Source organism: Pezoporus wallicus, unplaced genomic scaffold, assembly GCF_028554395.1.
Source record: "Pezoporus wallicus isolate ANWC-B61680 ecotype Strahan unplaced genomic scaffold, APGP_CSIRO_Pwel_v1 contig_3486, whole genome shotgun sequence".
Classification (NCBI taxonomy): domain Eukaryota; kingdom Metazoa; phylum Chordata; class Aves; order Psittaciformes; family Psittacidae; genus Pezoporus; species Pezoporus wallicus.
Genome location: NW_026642292.1, coordinates 4092458 through 4109765, shown reverse-complemented (window position 1 = coordinate 4109765; position 17308 = coordinate 4092458). Strand labels below are relative to the sequence as shown.

General features: G+C 51.8%; 1 protein-coding gene across 1 annotated transcript; it reads right to left on the bottom strand.

The window, feature by feature from the left end:
• Positions 1–334: 334 nt before the first annotated feature.
• On the bottom strand, positions 335–15370 carry TGFB3 (transforming growth factor beta 3). The gene is given in 8 exon segments (XM_057428541.1): positions 335–2278; positions 4626–4779; positions 5354–5525; positions 6349–6456; positions 8007–8136; positions 9333–9496; positions 14651–15277; positions 15280–15370. Coding segments are annotated over 8 exon segments (1590 nt in total). The 5' UTR covers positions 15356–15370; the 3' UTR covers positions 335–2119.
• Between the last annotated feature and the right edge of the window lie 1938 nt (positions 15371–17308).

Below are 17308 nucleotides of genomic sequence, written 5' to 3'. Positions count from 1 at the left end.
CTGCATTGCAGCCACTAAATTTCTGGCCTGTCTGCATGGTAGTGTAGTCGTACCATATATATTTACTCTCTCCTTGGGCAGACCGCAGGGAAGCATGGGCATAGAGAACTGTACAGGGCACAGTAGTGCTGAAGAACCAATCAGAGCTGTGCCTTCGTGATCACACTGATGACAGATCAAGGAAGCCCAGAGAAATGAAAGGGATAAAGCTAAGCATTAAGGAGTGCCTCTATCAGAGCATGTGTGCCCCAGCCAAAACATCACACAGGTTGGTGGGCTCCCTCCACAGACCCACCCTTGCTAACCTCTAGCCAACTGGTGATGGTACAGGAAGGGTTGTTTACAGTTTATTGAGATGTTTGAGATTACATGTTATGGCAGCCTGATGTGAGGTATATGGAAGCGGCCACTGTTGTGAAGGGCTTGATGGAAAAGCTGAATTCTGATCTGACTATGGAGGGCCCTAGGCACAGGCGATGATTAGGACCAGGAATTGGGAGGGGACCAGGAGGAACCTCTGTGGTCTCTAGAACATGACTTTAAGTAGTCATGGTTTGGACAGTCTTAAGAGGCAACCTTCTGAGTCTCATGTGGCATTCAAGCACTGGTACTTTTACCTTTGAGAGTATCTATGGCTGAAAAAGCCCATACTTTTTAGAACAGTGAATTGATTTCTTGCCTGGGCAACTCTGAGCTTTTTATGAGCATCTCCAATGTTCATGGTAAATCAGGAGGTTTTTACCTGTGTGTACAAGTCTGTACTGGCAGACCACATATATATGCAAATGGACATAAGACATTTGTCAGCTGTGGCGGCTACACTGCCCTGGTTTTTAAACAGTATTGTTGGAAGTGTTTTATGTTTGAAGGGAGCTTTATATGAATCTCTCAAAATGAGATGCCAGAGGTGATGTGTACATGTCTGAAGGACTAGGGCGACACAGGGCACAAAGACACCAGGCACAGTTTGAGGGTACCAAGGAATTGCCATTCTGGGTCTTTCTGGCTGACCTAAATTCTGTCTGTTCCTTTGAAGAGACATTTTGGACAGGGGAAAGATTTTTAGACCGAGTGAGTATGCCACAGCAGTAGCAGTTTAAATACAGCAAACCATCTAACCCTCCAACAAACAACTTGCTTGTGAAAAAAAGAGCATCTTCCCCACCCCCACCCCCAGTATTTGTTTTTTACAATGTTTTTGAGATTACTATTTTTAAAGTCTTGGCAGGTGGGGCCTGGGCCATGTTCAGGTCATCATGCAGAATGCTCCAAAGCAGCTCACAAACCACAACAGACAAGGGGTGTAACAGTCCTCAGGCCCAGTATTCAGGTACCCACAGACATTGCTCCTGCCCTGACCCAGAAACCATTTCGCAGAAACTCCAGGAAGGGGAAAAGAGCTGAATGGAGGCATCAGTCCCTCTGAAAATGGTCTCAGCACCCTCTTTCTTTGTATTTGCCCACCCTCAGCAGGCTGGCTGGGAGCTACAGTTTGCTTTTAAAGACCAATAGCCAGGATCTGAAACTGAACTTACAAGTCTGACAGGCAGAGAGTTTCAGTTGCAGGACTCCTGGATCACAGCTCTGAGGAAGAAAAGTCTAAGTGTTATTTCTGAGCATTTTTTCTCTCAGCAGCTTCCCTTCTTGGTGCATTTTCTTTCCCTGAAGAAACTTTCAGGGTTTCCTCCTACAAAGGAAACCCTCAAATCTTCAGGCCATTGGGGAGGGCTGAGGCCCTACTGTCGCTAAAGCTAGAACAGAAAACATATCCCCATTTCCATTTCCCCATGCACCTGCTCTTTCTCATTCCCACGCTTTCCCTGCTCAACCACCCAGCACCCAAATCCTCCTCTTCTGCACAAACTGTCCAGCCACTTTGGAGAGTGTGGCCTTTGTATCACCAAAGTAATTCCCAGAAGGAACATGACATCGCCAACAAGATCAAGAAATGTTCCAGAAGAGATCCCTAAGGGCTGCCAGACCCTAAGCCACAGGGTTTGGCACTCAACCCTCAGCATGTGTAGTCTCTGACCCACACAGTTCCTTTTGTGTTAGCCTGGGTGCAGGAGAGTGGGTGCTGACAGTTTCTCTCTTGGCTTTGGGGGGGCCAGAGTGCCTTTCAGCTGCACTTGCAGGATTTCACCACCATGTTGGAGAGCTGCTCCACCTTGGGGGTCCTCCCAACGTAGTACAAGATGGTGAGTGGCTCCAGGTCCTGGGGAACACAGCAAGGAGAAGCTGATGCCTCAGGGTTCAGCGTATTGTATAAGCCCAGCACCTGCAGAAACAAAGTAAATGCGGTGAGACAAAGTTAGGAATACATTTAAGCTGGTTGAAGATAGGAAGCAAAGCCAAGAGGTCTCTAGGTGTTTGGACTACACTCATCAGAGGGTATTTCCCTCAGACAACCAGTACTCCCCTCCTCAATACTTCCTGATTATGGTCTGCCTCTAAAGGGTCTCACTTGCCCTGGCCTGACTCTTAAGACATTTTTTAATTGTAATAGCCTTGTTCTGTGGCTGATCCTTAAGGGTTGAAGAAGTGTAAGTATTGTCTCCTTTCATCTCTAACTTAGCATGGTGAATAGTGTCACAATTTTTGCTTTTAACAAGGCTGGGTGTAACCAGCCTGGGGCCATGTTGTCTTGGGCTCTGTTAAAGAAACCATAAGAAAGAACATCAATACTGCTTATTTCAACCAACATCTCTAGATATCACTGCATGGATGCCAATCCTCTTGTGTATCTTCAGTTCCTACACAGCTTTGAACTGTCTGATGCTTTCTTCCTCCACTCCATTCTCTGAGTCACTACACTATAAAGCTGGAGCCAGGAGAGTGTCCCATGGGACCTCACTGGATTCCTCCTCCCAGCTGGCCCTAACCCACAGATGATTGTACACTTCAGCCATGTAACCACTACAGAACAGTTGCCATGTTTCTTGCCAGAAGTGGCTACTTCTCAGCAGTAGGCAATTTCTTGGGTTGTGGGGCCAAAACATAATCTCACCTGCACTACTGTGGTCTCATTAGTGCCTATCTGGTATAAACGACAGGGTCTGGTACACTGTCTTTTTAACTACTTTATCTTTGGGGATAAGAAATGTTAAGGAAACATTCTGTTCTATCATCCAGATCCATGTAATCACAGTCATTCTGGGAGCAGCAATCTGGGATGCTGAGCAAAGCACCCCTGGCTGTACTACAGGGGTACCACATGCTCTGGGGCCGCTCTACCCAACAGACAGTAGGTTAAAGAGTGGTGAGAAATCTTTTCACCATGTTTTTCCTAAGTGGTGCCAGCAAGCTGTCAGCAGCTATATTGTTCTAAAGGTTTCTTGGATCATTCAGCTGACCTTAACGCTTGATCGTTTCCTTTCTTGCTCAAGAAAGGAAAGAACATTAGGAACATTCTAAAATCTCCTTTCTCTCACACCGATTCAGTCCAATTATCTAGTAGAGAGCTTCTCAGGACAACCAGATGGTAAAGCTACATGCCCATTACCCTTTCTAAGCTGTTCATTCCCCTGCTTGGTCTTGTGCTTTAATACCCAGCATCTGTTCACTCCTTCATTCCCATATATTGTTCCTGCTGAGACAGTCCTTGAGTTCCAGTGAGCCTTGCTGCTGTGCAAACTTTCAAGAAAATGTCAGCATCCTTTCTGCAGTATCATCCAGTTATCTGTTCTTCAGCTGAATCTACTTTTTCTAGTACCTTTTTTAGTGAATCCTGAAGCTAAGTTGCTAGTGAGCTGCTGCATTGTCTGGATTGCTGCCTTTTCCCTTCTGTGGACAGCACAGGTTTTTCCTCTGGCTTTTCTTGCCTCAGCAATGGACTGTCTGCTCCTTAGTCTGTCTTCTCCCCATGGTACTTCTCCCACGTCTGTGCTTTTCTATTGCTTTTATTTTCTTCCACTGCAGACAGTAGCCAGGCTCAGGTAGTGTTCTTCTCAAAGACTGCCTAGTGTACTCATGTTAAACAGTTATGCCTAGGTTACCTAAGGACATTTGCTTTCTGCCAGGTTTTACCCTTGAATCTCACTGCCTAGTAGGTTTCACCCTGCCATAGGTCAGATGAGATTTTTTTCAGCTGCCTGTGCAGAAAGGAGAGCTTAAGGCGTAGATATGTTCACTTTTGGACATGGACACAGATTTCCCTTCACTTTCAGGCTACAGCTGCCCCTGTGGTGGCAGATGGCAGCTGTGTGCCATGGCACAACAGTTTTGCATGACAACCTGTCACAGAGTGTAGAAAAATCCTCTCTCCCGTGCAAACTCCAGGAGAAATTTAGGCAGAAGTTAATTACCAGAGTTGATGTTTGCTGTGAACAATTCAGTTGATACTCTGGCCATTACCAAGTAAGTACCCTAAAACCATTAGTCGCTATTTCACATCTTATCCAAGAGACAGCATCCTCCTCCTCAACATTTGGCTGGAACCAATGACTCGGTATTGATTCCAAAGGAAGCACATTTTCCCTGCTGAACCACCTAGGCTCTTCTGCAGTTTCCTTGGCCAGTTTTTTACAAGTATTGATCCAAACTGCTTTTGCTGCTTTGAAAAGACCAGGTGTTGATCACCTGGGGAGATAGGGGGAATTAGAGCCACAAATCCTGACAGGATGTACCGTGCTGTGAGTGGTGTCTGCGCTGCGAAGGTATGGACAAGGGCCTGAACAAAAGTTAGCAAAGTAGCCCTTAGGCTCGTGGACCCATTTCCAGCCAAGGTCCTGTCGGAAGTCGATGTACAGAGAACGTACACAGCAGTTCTCCTCCAGGTTCCTGAAACACAGTATTAAAACATAGTGAATCTAAAGAGAGGCTTTATATGCGACTGTATGATGTGGCTTCTTGAGCAGAACTACCAGCAGTGCCCAGTGGGATGTAGTGTTTGCCTCCACCACATGCAGAGCAGCAGCACAGGCAAGCAGTGGCGGGCAGCTCAGCAGCCTGGCACTGTTCATGCCTGCTGGCAGGCAGCTTGACCACTGGCCCAGGGAAGCAGCACCCCACTTGCCCACAGCAGCACCTGGCTGCTCTCCGGCACCTGGAGCTAGCAGGGTGCTGCCATGGGTCCCTGCCCAAGATGTGCTCCAGGAAACCACTTGCAAGTTTACTTCAATCCAGTGGCTCAGCCAGAAGCACAAAGCAACTGCTGTGCTGGCCAGCATCCCCTTCTTGGATACCACAAGAAGCAGCTGGCTGAGCTGTGCTCCTCATGTGGCCCCTGTGGCTCCATGGTGACCCACAACCCCTTTGCAGTCCTCTGCCTTTCCCAGTGGCATGAAGTCTCGCCAGGCTTCCCCACCTCAGGCATGGGAGGGACCTCATCACTCCAGGCAGGATTTTCACTTACTGGAAACAGTAGTTGGTATCCAAGGCCCGTTTCTTTCTCTGGCCTCCCAATCCTGGGCTCTCCAGCCGATGTGGGGGTAGCATCATCAAGATGAGGTGGGGATTATGCAAGTCTTTCTGCTTCTTCAGGCGCCCCAAGTCCCCACGGCCATAGTCGTCCTCACTGTCAATGCCTTCAGAGGAAAAGAGGATCCACAAAGAAGAAATCAGTGTGGAAGTGGAGGCTGCAACAAGACTTTTCAGTGCATTTAACATTCTCATGCCTGCCCTTAAACCAGACTGAAAGGGATTCAGGCATCACGTCCACTCACTCTGGGAACTTTTTCCCTCACAGGGACCCCTTTAGTCCTGGTGAATCTGACTGCTGCAGGCCTTAAATAGAGACTTATGGGCCACCTGTTTTACCATTTGCAAACTCATGGTGGGGCCATTAATCCATCCCACTCACTCCTGGCTTCAGTCCCAGGACAGGCAGGAAGATGAATGGTTTAAAGAAGATGTCAGATCATTGGCACTGCAGAACAGCCTCAGAAATGGAGCCTGTGGGGGCCAGTGGCTGCAGCCCAGGGCTGCAAGCCAGGAGGCTGCTAGTTCTTAGGCCATCCAAGCCACTGACTTTCTGGGCCACCTCACAAAGGATGCCTGACTTCCTTGTGTTTCTGTCACCCTCACTGGAAAGCAGAGCCTCCATAGAAATCTGAGAAGGCATCAAGCTGCACTTCCTGGAGAGATGTTGAAATACAAAATTACTCCTTTCTGCAGACACTCCTGCAAACCTACCCAGCCTGCACTTACTTTCTTCCATTTCTAGCCTATGTACAAAATAGGTGTACCCATACATACATACCCAACATGCAAACCCTGATGTGTATGCCTGAAGACAAAAGTTATGCAATGTATAATGCTCAAATATGCAAAGCGAGACATTGTTTTTCAGTTTAGATACTCCAGACTTTCCCTTCCCCAGAAGCCTCTCGTAACCCAGCTCTTTATCACCTTTGAACTTGATCTCCAAGACTTCGTGCAAATTCTCCAAGATGTCCCCGTTGGGCTGAAAAGTGTGGCAAGGACAGTGTATGCTGATTTCCAGGCCAAGGTTGGACTCTGCAAACAAGACGACTCCATGAGAAACAGTCTTCCACAGCTGTGACAGCTCCTGGCACAGGGAAGTTTCACTGAGGACACTTACTGTGGTAACTCCTAGACTGCAGATCAATCTCAAATTCAAGGATGCTATCAAGAGTTGGGGACAGAAGCTGCCTTGGAAAGGGAAGAAGAATCTTGTGGCTTTACCTGTGTAAAAAGCCTTGCACTTGCTAAAGGGAGTTTCCTGCACAGGTGAGAAGGGTCCTCCTGGTTATGTTTTTTAGGCAATTTAGCATCCAAAAGCATTTGTGAGCTTCAAGGAGTTCCATTGGAACATAAGTATTTTGAAGAGCTGGCTTGCAGTGTCTGTGTTAAAGCAGTTTTGCCATCCTCAGTACCTGTACTCTCTGGCTTCTGCTTAGTGTCTGAAGGAGATGTGAAAATGAGCGGGTTGGATATGGACAAGTAATTTCACTGGAAGCATTCTTTCAGCAGCTGCAGCCTCCTGTTTTGTTGAACTGCTAGCGGTCTAAGTCACACACACTTTCCAGAGGCAAGTCTATTTTCATAATAACTTCCTGGATCAGTCATGCTGTGTGGGCCTGACTAAGGGAACATAAGACTCTTATGAAAGCTTCTTTTTTTATGTTGTGCCATGAATTAAAACATCTGGCTCCCCAGGGCATTGACGAGGTGCCTAGCACCTTTTTTCTCAAGCACTGTACACTCTGTGATGTCTTGTCAGCTAGCGTGCCTGCCCAGAGCTCACTGCAGTTCCAGCCCTGAACTCTAGCCATTGGGACACAACTTAGATTGCTTGAAAAAGGAGGAGCTTACAAGCTCACATCTTACCCTTCCAGGGAGCAGCTGCTTGCCAGCACCTGCATTCCAGTTTGCAGTGGCACCTCGCTTCTATCTGCAAGGCCAGTCCAGCTGTGAGTCATGGTGCCTAAGCTCCAGCTGTAAATGGGGTCAGTGTTCTTGGGGGGAGCTACCCTGTAAGTATCTGTTGGGCTGCCCAGTGGTGTTAGAGGTATGTTCTCTGCAGTGCTAAAATCTCCATCTGTCTAGGTGTGTCGGGCTCTGGTATTTCCTCACCTTTATATGTGACTAGCTGTAAACAGCTAAAGAAACTGGGATTCTTGCCCTTTTTTTCCCTATTAGATTTGCTTTATTCCACATGAAAATTAAACCAGAGCAAGTCTAATTTTTTATGTATTACAGATCATAGTTTAGACAAGCAGAGGGGTCCCCTCTGGGCTTAGAACTGAAGAACAAAAAGAAGTTCCAGCACGTCTCGGTGAAAACAATTTCCTCCTCCAGAGGATGAATCCTCATTCTGACTCAGCCCACAGGGCCACACAGTGGGGACTCCAGGACAGAGTCGGTAATCTAGCAAACATCACGCACTGAGGTGGCTCTCTGGGGAAGGTTTATTCTCAGACTGAAAGGAGCTGCTTTCTATGTGAACCAAGCTCCTGCAGAAGGGGGAGCAGAGCAATATTCCTGTCAATGCTGATCCACATTTCTATGGATGTCTTAACAAACGGTCCAGCTAAGACCCCTACCTCTGTGCAGAAGCCACTCACGCACAGTCTCGGTGACATCGAAGGACAGCCACTCAGGGGAGCCCCGTGTCTGTACATTTCTGCCACTGAGGTAGCGCTGCTTTGCTATGTGCTCATCCGGCCGAAGGATCTGCGTGAAAAGGAGTGGTAATCAGCCAGTGTCGCGCATATGGAAGGTACAGCCTTGGGTCTTTAGTTTTTCCACAGCTTGCTAAAACCTAATTCAGAAGATTGGTCCTGACAAATGAGACACCAGGAATACACTGGCACAGGTGAGAGGCCATACTTCAGAACCAATCTGGACTCCAGAGTTGCCCAGCAGTGGGCAATACAGCATCTTGCCACAGGCCCAGCACGCCTACTGAGTCCTACACTGTGGTGTTTTCATGTGTCCTACGCTCTTCAACTCCTATCAAACCACACCCGTGTTGATCAGGTTTGGAGGCCTCTCCCCCTCCTCTGACATCTCTTCCTGCTTCCAAACAGCCACGGCCTGTGCAAAGTGTTCCTTCCTGCAGGACCCCAAGTTCACTGCACAGAGCACTGAACCTATGGAGAAGCTCTGGATTGCCTCTTTGTCAGTTGTGTCATCTGGCGGAGAATTGCTCTGACCTTTGAAGCTGAATTCCAGGAAGCCCTCAAAAGCTACCAGCCATAGGGCAATTATAGCTGTGCTTTTACTGCAAAGCAGGCAGACGTTAGCCTGTGGGAATGTGCCAGGGAATGCACCACCTGGATGTTGGGACTGTACCAGTTAGCTGGGTGGTCCAGGCCACTTTGAAACCTGAATCAGACCTTATTCTGCCAGGGGAGTCCATGGGTTCAAACCAATCTCCAGATAAGTACCGGTGCCATGAATGGTGCCCCTGAGGAGCTGCTGCTGAAGGAACTTTGAAAACAAGCATTATTTTTCCAGTAAATCAGTGACAAGACAGCGAGCTCCACCCGTTGGATTAGCACCAACTGTACTGCGACAGTCAAAGGAACAAAACTGCCAAGGGACCTACGCAGCAGATGTGACACAAAGGTCAGGACTGCTCCAGTGGTGAGGGGTTCCGCTTCCAACCCCCATCTCAGTGCAGCAAAAGCTGCAGTGGGTCCCATGCCAGAGTGCCCAGAGCAGCCAGCCAATGTGAGTGGGGAAAGGACAGCATCACACTGTAAAAGGAAAGAAAGGTGAATGCATCACTGCATATGCTGGAAGAAGCCTGGGGTACGGCATGCAGTCTCTCCTGTCTTCTGTGGCGTGCACGTATCAACTGAGGCAGGCATAAAGAAGCCCCTACAATGGGCTCAGGCACAAGGGAAGGTGAGAAGAATACTCACCTGGAACAGCTCAATGCGCTGCTCACTGCGTTTGGAACTCAGGTTGGGCACACGCAGCACCCGAAACTCGGCCCGGAACAAGTTGGTGCTGTTCTTCTCTGCCGAGGACACATTAAAACGGAACACGTTGGAGGTGACACCTTTTGGACAAATGCCCAACTCATCTAGGAGAAAGAAACATGGAAGGACTGAGAACCATAGGTCATAGGGCAGGATCTCAAACATTTAAACAATATTTGCAGCTAGTGGGGCCCATTTGTATCAGGGATGATGGCATGACTGATCATCCTGGAGACATGAAGCCAGGGTGATCCCATTGCCATTGAATTCTAGTTTTACAAACCTTGTCATTGTCTCCTATAGTGAAAGCCAGCCAAGTGTCCACAAAGCATGAGGTATGGAAGATATTTCAGGGCAGTGACTATTGAGTGTGTCCTGAAAGAACTGAGTTTTAAAATCAGTTCTAACTCATAACCGGGAGAAGGAATTCATGAATAGTACTAGATACAGAGTTCTTCAAGGACAGAGTAACAGTGCTGAGAGGCCTGTGGAGATCGGACACATGAACAGGAAATGTTCTGTGTGTCGATGTATGCCCGCTGAACAGAAAAATACATTTCACAGATGCCCCAGAAAAGAGCAGGTAAAAGCTATGAGGTCCAAAACGGAGTCTTCAAGAGAAAATAAGCTTCTCTTCAATGGGACCATTTTGGTCCCATGGAAAAATCTTTGTTGTTCCTCTCCTCTTGGCCTCTGTTAGTCTTCCAAGGCTCTAGCATCATTAAGACTTCCTGCAGACAAGACACAGCAGATCCTGCTCTACGCCCACATGCAGGTTTGTTTGCAGCCCTCTCTTATGAGCTCTGTTGTTCAGTGCTACATGAGGCTCCTGTCAGCTGATAGTTGGTTTTTTAACAAAAAAAAAACGAAAAACTATCCCCTGTTCTCAGCCACAGCTCCAGCTGGTGACAAATAGGCTAGAAACCCCAACTGAAGCAACCTTCCAGCTGATTCCTGAAGCTGGCCCCTCTCTACACAAACACTACTGTCTCTCCGGGGAAACAGCACCTGAGCACTAAGGTTCATGTCCCACGCCAGGTTCTGGTTCGAGCAACACTGATGCACTTCCAGAGTCATGTCCATGAAGATGAAGGTTGCTTTCTTGCGCTAAACTCAGATGCAGCAAGCAAGACGCTAACAGTTTACAAAGACATATTCTTTGGGAGCTAAAGTTTTACTCAGTAAGCTAAAGCTCACACTGGGCTTTAACTGGAGCTGGGGGATGGGGATTGTCATCTGTACCGCTGAATGAACAGCTTCCCATACAGGAAAGTCTCTGGCTGCTATTGAAGAGATGGATGTTCAGCAGTCCCAGGAGACCAGACCCCACTGCAGCCATGAGCTGACACGCTCAGCTCAACAACCCTGCAGTGCGAAGAGTACACCGAGCCATGTGAGGATGCCCACCGTGGGGACTCCACTGCTGTGACCAGTTCTAAGTTTTATGCCACAGAAAAGCATAGTAGAAAACCCAAACTCTGATCTCATTAATTGCCCAAAGGCTTCCTAGCTGAAGCCTAACACTGGTAACTGTTCTGCATCCTAGACTTAGGTAGATGCTGTAATACCCCCCTTAAGCTGTTTTGCAGTCCTAACCCTATTAATAGTGCTGCTAATAGCCTGCCCTTCCATTTCATACCTGGCTGCCTGTCCATGAGGGATGTGCCGGTAACGCCTTAAATCAGAAATGCCTTTCTAGATCAGACCAGTGGTCAGCCTAGCCCAGTATCTGTTTGCAGCAGTAGTGCTTTATCTGACAATCTGTTCAGAGGCTGCAGATCCAGTCCCACACCACAGTGCAGATGAGAGACAAAATAAATTTTTGCTTATCCTTACAATTTATGGCTGTTAGGCAGCCATGGTGGTTACGAGATTATTGTATCTGCTGTATTTTCCCTGCTGTCCCCATATTGCCTTCTACCTACCTACTTCACCAGCAAGGTGCCGGTGTCTTGGTAGACCTTCCTAGTGGGAACAGTAACAGCTGCCTTCCCTAAGAAGTTTCATGTTCCCTTCATACCCTGGGAACAAGCCCTTTGCGATGGGGAGATGTGTTTCATTCTGTGTTTCACTGTGAACACTGTGCGGTTGGTGCCTGCTTCTCGCAGCAGTGTCCAGGATACAGGTTGCACACCCAGGAAGCTGACTGCTTTGGGGCAGAGTACTTTCTGCAAGAGGGCACACACAAAGAAGGCGAGGGGATTTTTTTCAGGGAACTTGGTCCAGTCCCAACTCCGGTGTGTTAATCACGCTGGAATCCGGACGTGCCCACCTTCCACCTACCAGCATGGAGCAAAGCCTGCAGGCTCTTCCGGTTAACATCACTCAGCAGCAGTAACCGAGCCTGGAGACAGGGAATCTGTGAGACCCTGTGTACCCATGCTAGGCTGTGTCTCACACAACAGGATGCATCCTCACCACCAGACTCTGCTATTAGTGTGGAATCTAGACAGCCCAGAGCTCTTGACTGCATGAACGATGAGACCAGTAGCCTCTTAGTGTGGACACCGTATTACAGAAAGCAGGTTCGTTTGGAACCTTCCCTTTTCCTACCACTGCTTCCAGTGAGGTGCACCTTCTCCACGTGCTGCCCATCCTACACAGCTGCTGTTCCTGGCAAGCCCCAAGAAGGCTGACAGCTGTGCCATCAGAGTTTGATGTCAAGGAAGAGCAGGCTGTCTGTGAGCAGGTACTGCTTCACTCTATAGTACACCACTGCTACTTCAAGGTGTTCCATGCCAAAGCTGAGGAACTTTGGATTAAAAAATATTGATTCTTCTGGAACTTTGCAGGTGGCAGGTTTGGAGGGAAGAGACGCTTGGCCCCACTGACCAGGCTTTGATTGCCTTGGGGCTCAAGCTGGCTTGGAAAATGGCATTCGTTTTTCCTCAGGAAGGTCAGCAAAGCCATTTGAAGGACCACTGCAGATGCTCTCCGAATTTGAACCTAACCAAATCAGTGCTTAAGGGGGTCTGAACCCCCATGAGTTTTAGGAGGACCTTGAACTGAATGGCTGGTCAAGACAGAGTTATCTCTGAAAGAAAGTCCCCTGTAATACAGGAAATGAGCCTGATAGGCACAGCAGGAAACCCATTCTGTAAGTCACCAAACAGCTCAAAGTAGGGATGGGGAACCTGGTCCTGAATATCCTTCCTTCCTAGGATGGGGCTCTCCATGCTGCTATTTTTGTTCCTCAGCTCTCCTGACATTTGGGACTGAAGTCTTTGAGAAGGATGAGTTATCTGCGCCAGCGAGCTGCTTGACTAATAGTTTGGAGCTAGAACAGTTCGTGTGTATGTGAGTGTGCGTGCACACACGCTTCAGACTTGTCTGTCTCGTCCTCGCAGTTCCCTCAATGGAGCAGTCCTCCCCTTCCCCCCAGAGGAGGCTGCCCCTGGCTCAGTGCATGCTCTGAGATCACCATCTGGCACAGGGACAGAGCCATGGGAAAGTTGAACATTGGCCACTTCTGAAGACACGGGGCCAGATTCAACTGTGGTGCAAGCGATGAAACTCCCCAGGTTTCAAAAAGAGCGCGTCTCCTGACACCACAGACTGTCTGCAGCGCGTCTCTCCCGCTGTGACCCAACTTCAAAGTTTCCTCTTTCTCTGGTGGTAGCATCTGTGCTGCCCACTCCCAGGAATTCAACCTCAGCACTACTTGATCTTTTGAACACGCTGCTCAGCACCTTGCCCCAGTGTCCTACAGGGACAGGTTCATTCATTTCCATAGGAATCTTCCCCAGCCCACAGTCCGTCCTCACTGTTCCTTGTCATGCACCACATCTTCATTCCTCTTCCCCCTCTGCTTTATCCAAATCCACTCCTCTGACTTCATTTCCCACTGCTGTGCTTTCCCCGCTTCCTTCCCCAGAACACAGAGTTTCATAGTGAGGCTGTGCAATTTTTCAGACATTTGGTTTCCCCATATATTTTTAGAATTTCCCAAACGACACTTCAGTAGGTCAAAAATGCTGAAATACGGGTAAGCTGCTGTACTCTGTGCACCTTCTGTTCCTTGGGTCTTGGCGTCTCCTGAGCTAAGAGCTAATCATATAACCATATGGAGTGCAGTCTGCTAGAGATCAAGTGAAATTTGTTGCATTACCACACTGTAACTCTTATTCCAGTTCATCGTATGTCAAGATTAACATAAACCTGGCAGAGTAAATGCATTCTGAGGCTGCCTGCATCAAGTCACAGCTCCTCCCCAGAACTGCTAGCATTCAAATCTTGTCCACAAGACTGCACTACATCACAGGAGGACACCCCAGATAGTGGTATGACTGCATGCCTGCCAACATCTTCCAACCCTAAGCAAAGACTGAAAGGTTTGCTTCTGCCTACATGTGCTCAGCATCTGCAGTCTGCTTGGGGTTCATGTCTGCTCTGTCTTTGCATCTGCATCTGCTCAGCTTTTGCACCTGAATCTGTTTAGTGTCCGCATCTGGGCCTGCTCATCATCTGTTCCACACCTGCTCAACATCTGTCATGTTTCCTTAGTGCCTGTGTTCTCTTGGGGGTCCCCTTGGTATCACTGTCTGCTCTGCACCTGCTCAGCATCCCCGTTATCTTCTACTCACTCTGAAGCCTCACACTACCCGAGTAACACTCTTCACAGTGTAACTCTAGTCAGCAGCCTCGTCAGCTGGTCGTGTCCCTCCCCCCACCACTACGGACAGTGCAAGTCCTGCAGAGACGGAGCAAGTTGCCGGTATCTCTGCGGCAGGAGCTGAAGCTTCAGCAGGGAGGAGTCCGTGTCTACCTGCCCGTCACCAAACATGAGACCCGCACCTTCTCCCAGCCCAGTGCGCAGCGTTCACTCCACACTCAAGCTGCATCCCACCGCCGCACCCCGCACACATCCGGACTCCACACACTGGCTGGCCCCGCCGCTCCCGCCTGAGGCCTGGGCCGATGCTGCCCTCGGACCCGCAACCTGCGCAAGGGCAGCTCCCGCCCCCAGCCCCGCGCCGTCCTGCCGGTGCTCCGCGCCCGCCGCCCCGGGGGTCCCCCACCTGGCACGGGCAGCGCCGCTCACCCCCCGTCCGGGCTTGCCCCCGTGGGGAGGCGGAGAAGTCGTCGTCCCCCCCCCCCCCAGCCCTCTCCCTTCTTCGCACTCCCGCCCCGCCGGGAACGCGGCCCCTCCCGCGGGGGCCCGGCGCCCCTCGGCCCCCCCTCCTCCGCGGCCGGGATCCCGGGCAGGCTGCCTCGCGGGCGCGGCACCCCGGCCAGCGCGGGGGTAGCCCAGCACTTACTGTGCTCGGGGAGGCCCTGGATCATGTCAAATTTATGGATCTCTTTGGCATAGTATTCGGATTCGGTGTTGTCCTGCGAGCAGCTCTCCTCCTTCTCCTCCTCCATCTCTTCTAGCAGCTCCCGAGTGCTGTTATAGAGGGCCAAGATCTGGTAGGGCACATGGGCCGGCCCCACGGTCTCCGGGGGACTGGTGAGCCGCAGCTTGCTCAGGATCTGGCCCCGGATGGCTTCAACCCTCTTTTTCTTGATGTGGTCCAGATCCAAGGTGGTGCAGGAGGACAGCGAGAGGCTCACAGTGGCAAAGCTCAGCAGGCAGAGCAGCACCAGAGCCCTTTGCACGCACATCTTCATGTGTGAGGGGGCGGCAGCGGGGGCCCCCGGGAGAGGCCCCCGGGCGGCGGCGAGCGGGCGCGGGGGACCGGGCGGTGTGCTGGCAGCAGCCTCCCCAGATCCCGCAGGCTGAGGTTTGGCGAGGAGGTGCATGAACTCACTGCGCCGTGCGCGACTCAGGACTTCCAAGAAGAGCTGGCAGCGCTCCGCAAGGAGAAGCGGCAGGCGCCGTGCCTCGCCGCGCCGGGCTCCTTCCCCATGCACCGCCCCGCGTCCCGCGGAGCCGGGGGCGCCCCGCCGCCGCACGTGTCAGCGGCCCGCACCGCCCCGCCGCCGCGGGGGGAGCGCCGCGCCCGCCCCTCTCTCTGCACCATTCATCCCCCCGCCGGGCCCCGTGTCCTACATCGCCTGGTGTCTGACCCCTCGGCCGGGAGAGCGGCACCGCGGCGCTCCCCGCACAGCCGGGAGCAGCTCCGCCGGGCCGCCCGCTGTGCCCCGGCCGCGCACCGCACCGAAACGCAACGCTCCGCTCCGCTCCGCCCCGCCCCTCCCCTCCCGTGCACACTGCGTCTCCCGCGGCCTCGCCGCTTAAATTTTATACCTCCCTCCCATGACGTCCCCGGGACGGGGCTCGGACGAGGGAGGGAGCTCGAAGCCCGCCCTTCGCCCGCAGTACCGCGCGGATGGCTTCGGCAGCAGCGCACCCACCGCCGCCCGCCCTCCTCCTCCTCCTCCTCCTCCGCCGCTACCTCCCGCTCCCCCCTGCAGGGCCCCGGCGGCGCCGGGCCCTCGCGCCCCGTGGTCGGGCCCCTCCGCTGCGGGGCGGCCTCTCGCCTCCTCCGACGTGGCCTCCTCACGGTCGCGGCGGCGGCGTGCGAGCGCCCCCTGCTGGCAATCGCAGCGGCGGGTGCGAGGCGGCGGCGGCGGCCGGGCCCTTCGCGGTGGTCCGGCGCGGGCTGGCGGGCGACGCGAGGAGGCCCCGCCCGTTTCCAGCTGCGAAATCGCGTTAAAAGCCGCTAAAAATAGCCCGAATAGTTTCCTGATGCGGTGCTTCCCGAGGGAGGGACCGGGCGGGCAAGGGTCTGCGGGGCCGCGTGAGTGCCGGGCCCCAGGGCGAGGCAGCGGGCAGGCAGGGTAGAGGCAGGTGGCCGCTGCAGCGCCGAGGAGTCCCCACCATGGCCCACTATGAGGGGAAGGGCTGCTTCAGGCACCCGCTGCCCTCAACGGGGAGCTTACTGCACTCTACAACTACCTGAAAGCAGGTTGTAGTGAGGTGGGGGTCGGTCTTTTTTCCCAAATAACAAGCGATAGGACTAGAGGTAGCAGCCTCAAGTTGCACCAGGGCAGGTTTTGATTTTATATTGGGAAAAATTTCCTCATGGAGCGGGGAGTCGGGCATTGGAACAGGCTGCCCAGGGCAGTGGTGGAATCAACATCCCTGGAAGTGTTCAGACAATGTGTAGATGAGGCACTCTGCGATATGGTGGACTTGTCAGTGCTGAGGTAATGGTGGGACTTGATGATCTTCAAGGTCTTTTTCAACCTAGTTGATTCTATGATTCTATGGCTGACAAAGCACCATCCCAACTGGGGTTCAGGTCCATAACCTGGGCCTGTACAGGCTCCTATCTGGGACATGCCCTTATCATGGGCACCCACCATACCAGCCTTCCTCCTCCCTGTCCCAGGCCACACCTGTGCCCACTGCCCTGCAGCCCAGGGGCTCCTGGTCCCTGGAGTGAGCTCCCTTCTGCCTTGACCTAGACGCTGTCCCAGGCACGCAGTGACTCCCCACCCACCCCCCAGCCCTTCTCCTGAGGCCTGCAGAGGGGCACCTGAACATTCAAGTGTTCTGGGGCAGGATGGTGGCTTTATGGCTTCACAGCCCTGCACAGCCGGGGCCAGCACTGGCTGTTTTTGCAGAAAAAGAAGCCAGGAAGTTCAGGCCGACTGTGCTGTGGGAAGGTGCGGCAGGGACAGCTGCTGCAGGGCTGCGGGTGAGGCAGGAGCTGGGCACAGCTCTCTGCAGAAGCAACTCCTTGGGGCCTTCTTGCTCTGGAGAGGTGCGCCCCAGGAGCTGGGAACAGCAGCAGGGCTTCGGGGAGCCTTGCTTTGGGGTGTGGAGTTGGGAGAGCAGAGCCAGCTCAGAGGCCAGCTCCTCACTGAAGACATGGAGTGTGCAAGAGGATCAGAGGAAATCATGGGGCAGCTCAGGGTGCTTGATGCCTGGTGAGCCCATTCCCTGCAGCTCTGAGGAGACCAAACGGTGAGCTGCTCACAGTTTGTGTGTGCTTTGCTTGGGGAAGAGGAATAATAGTTCCTTGATG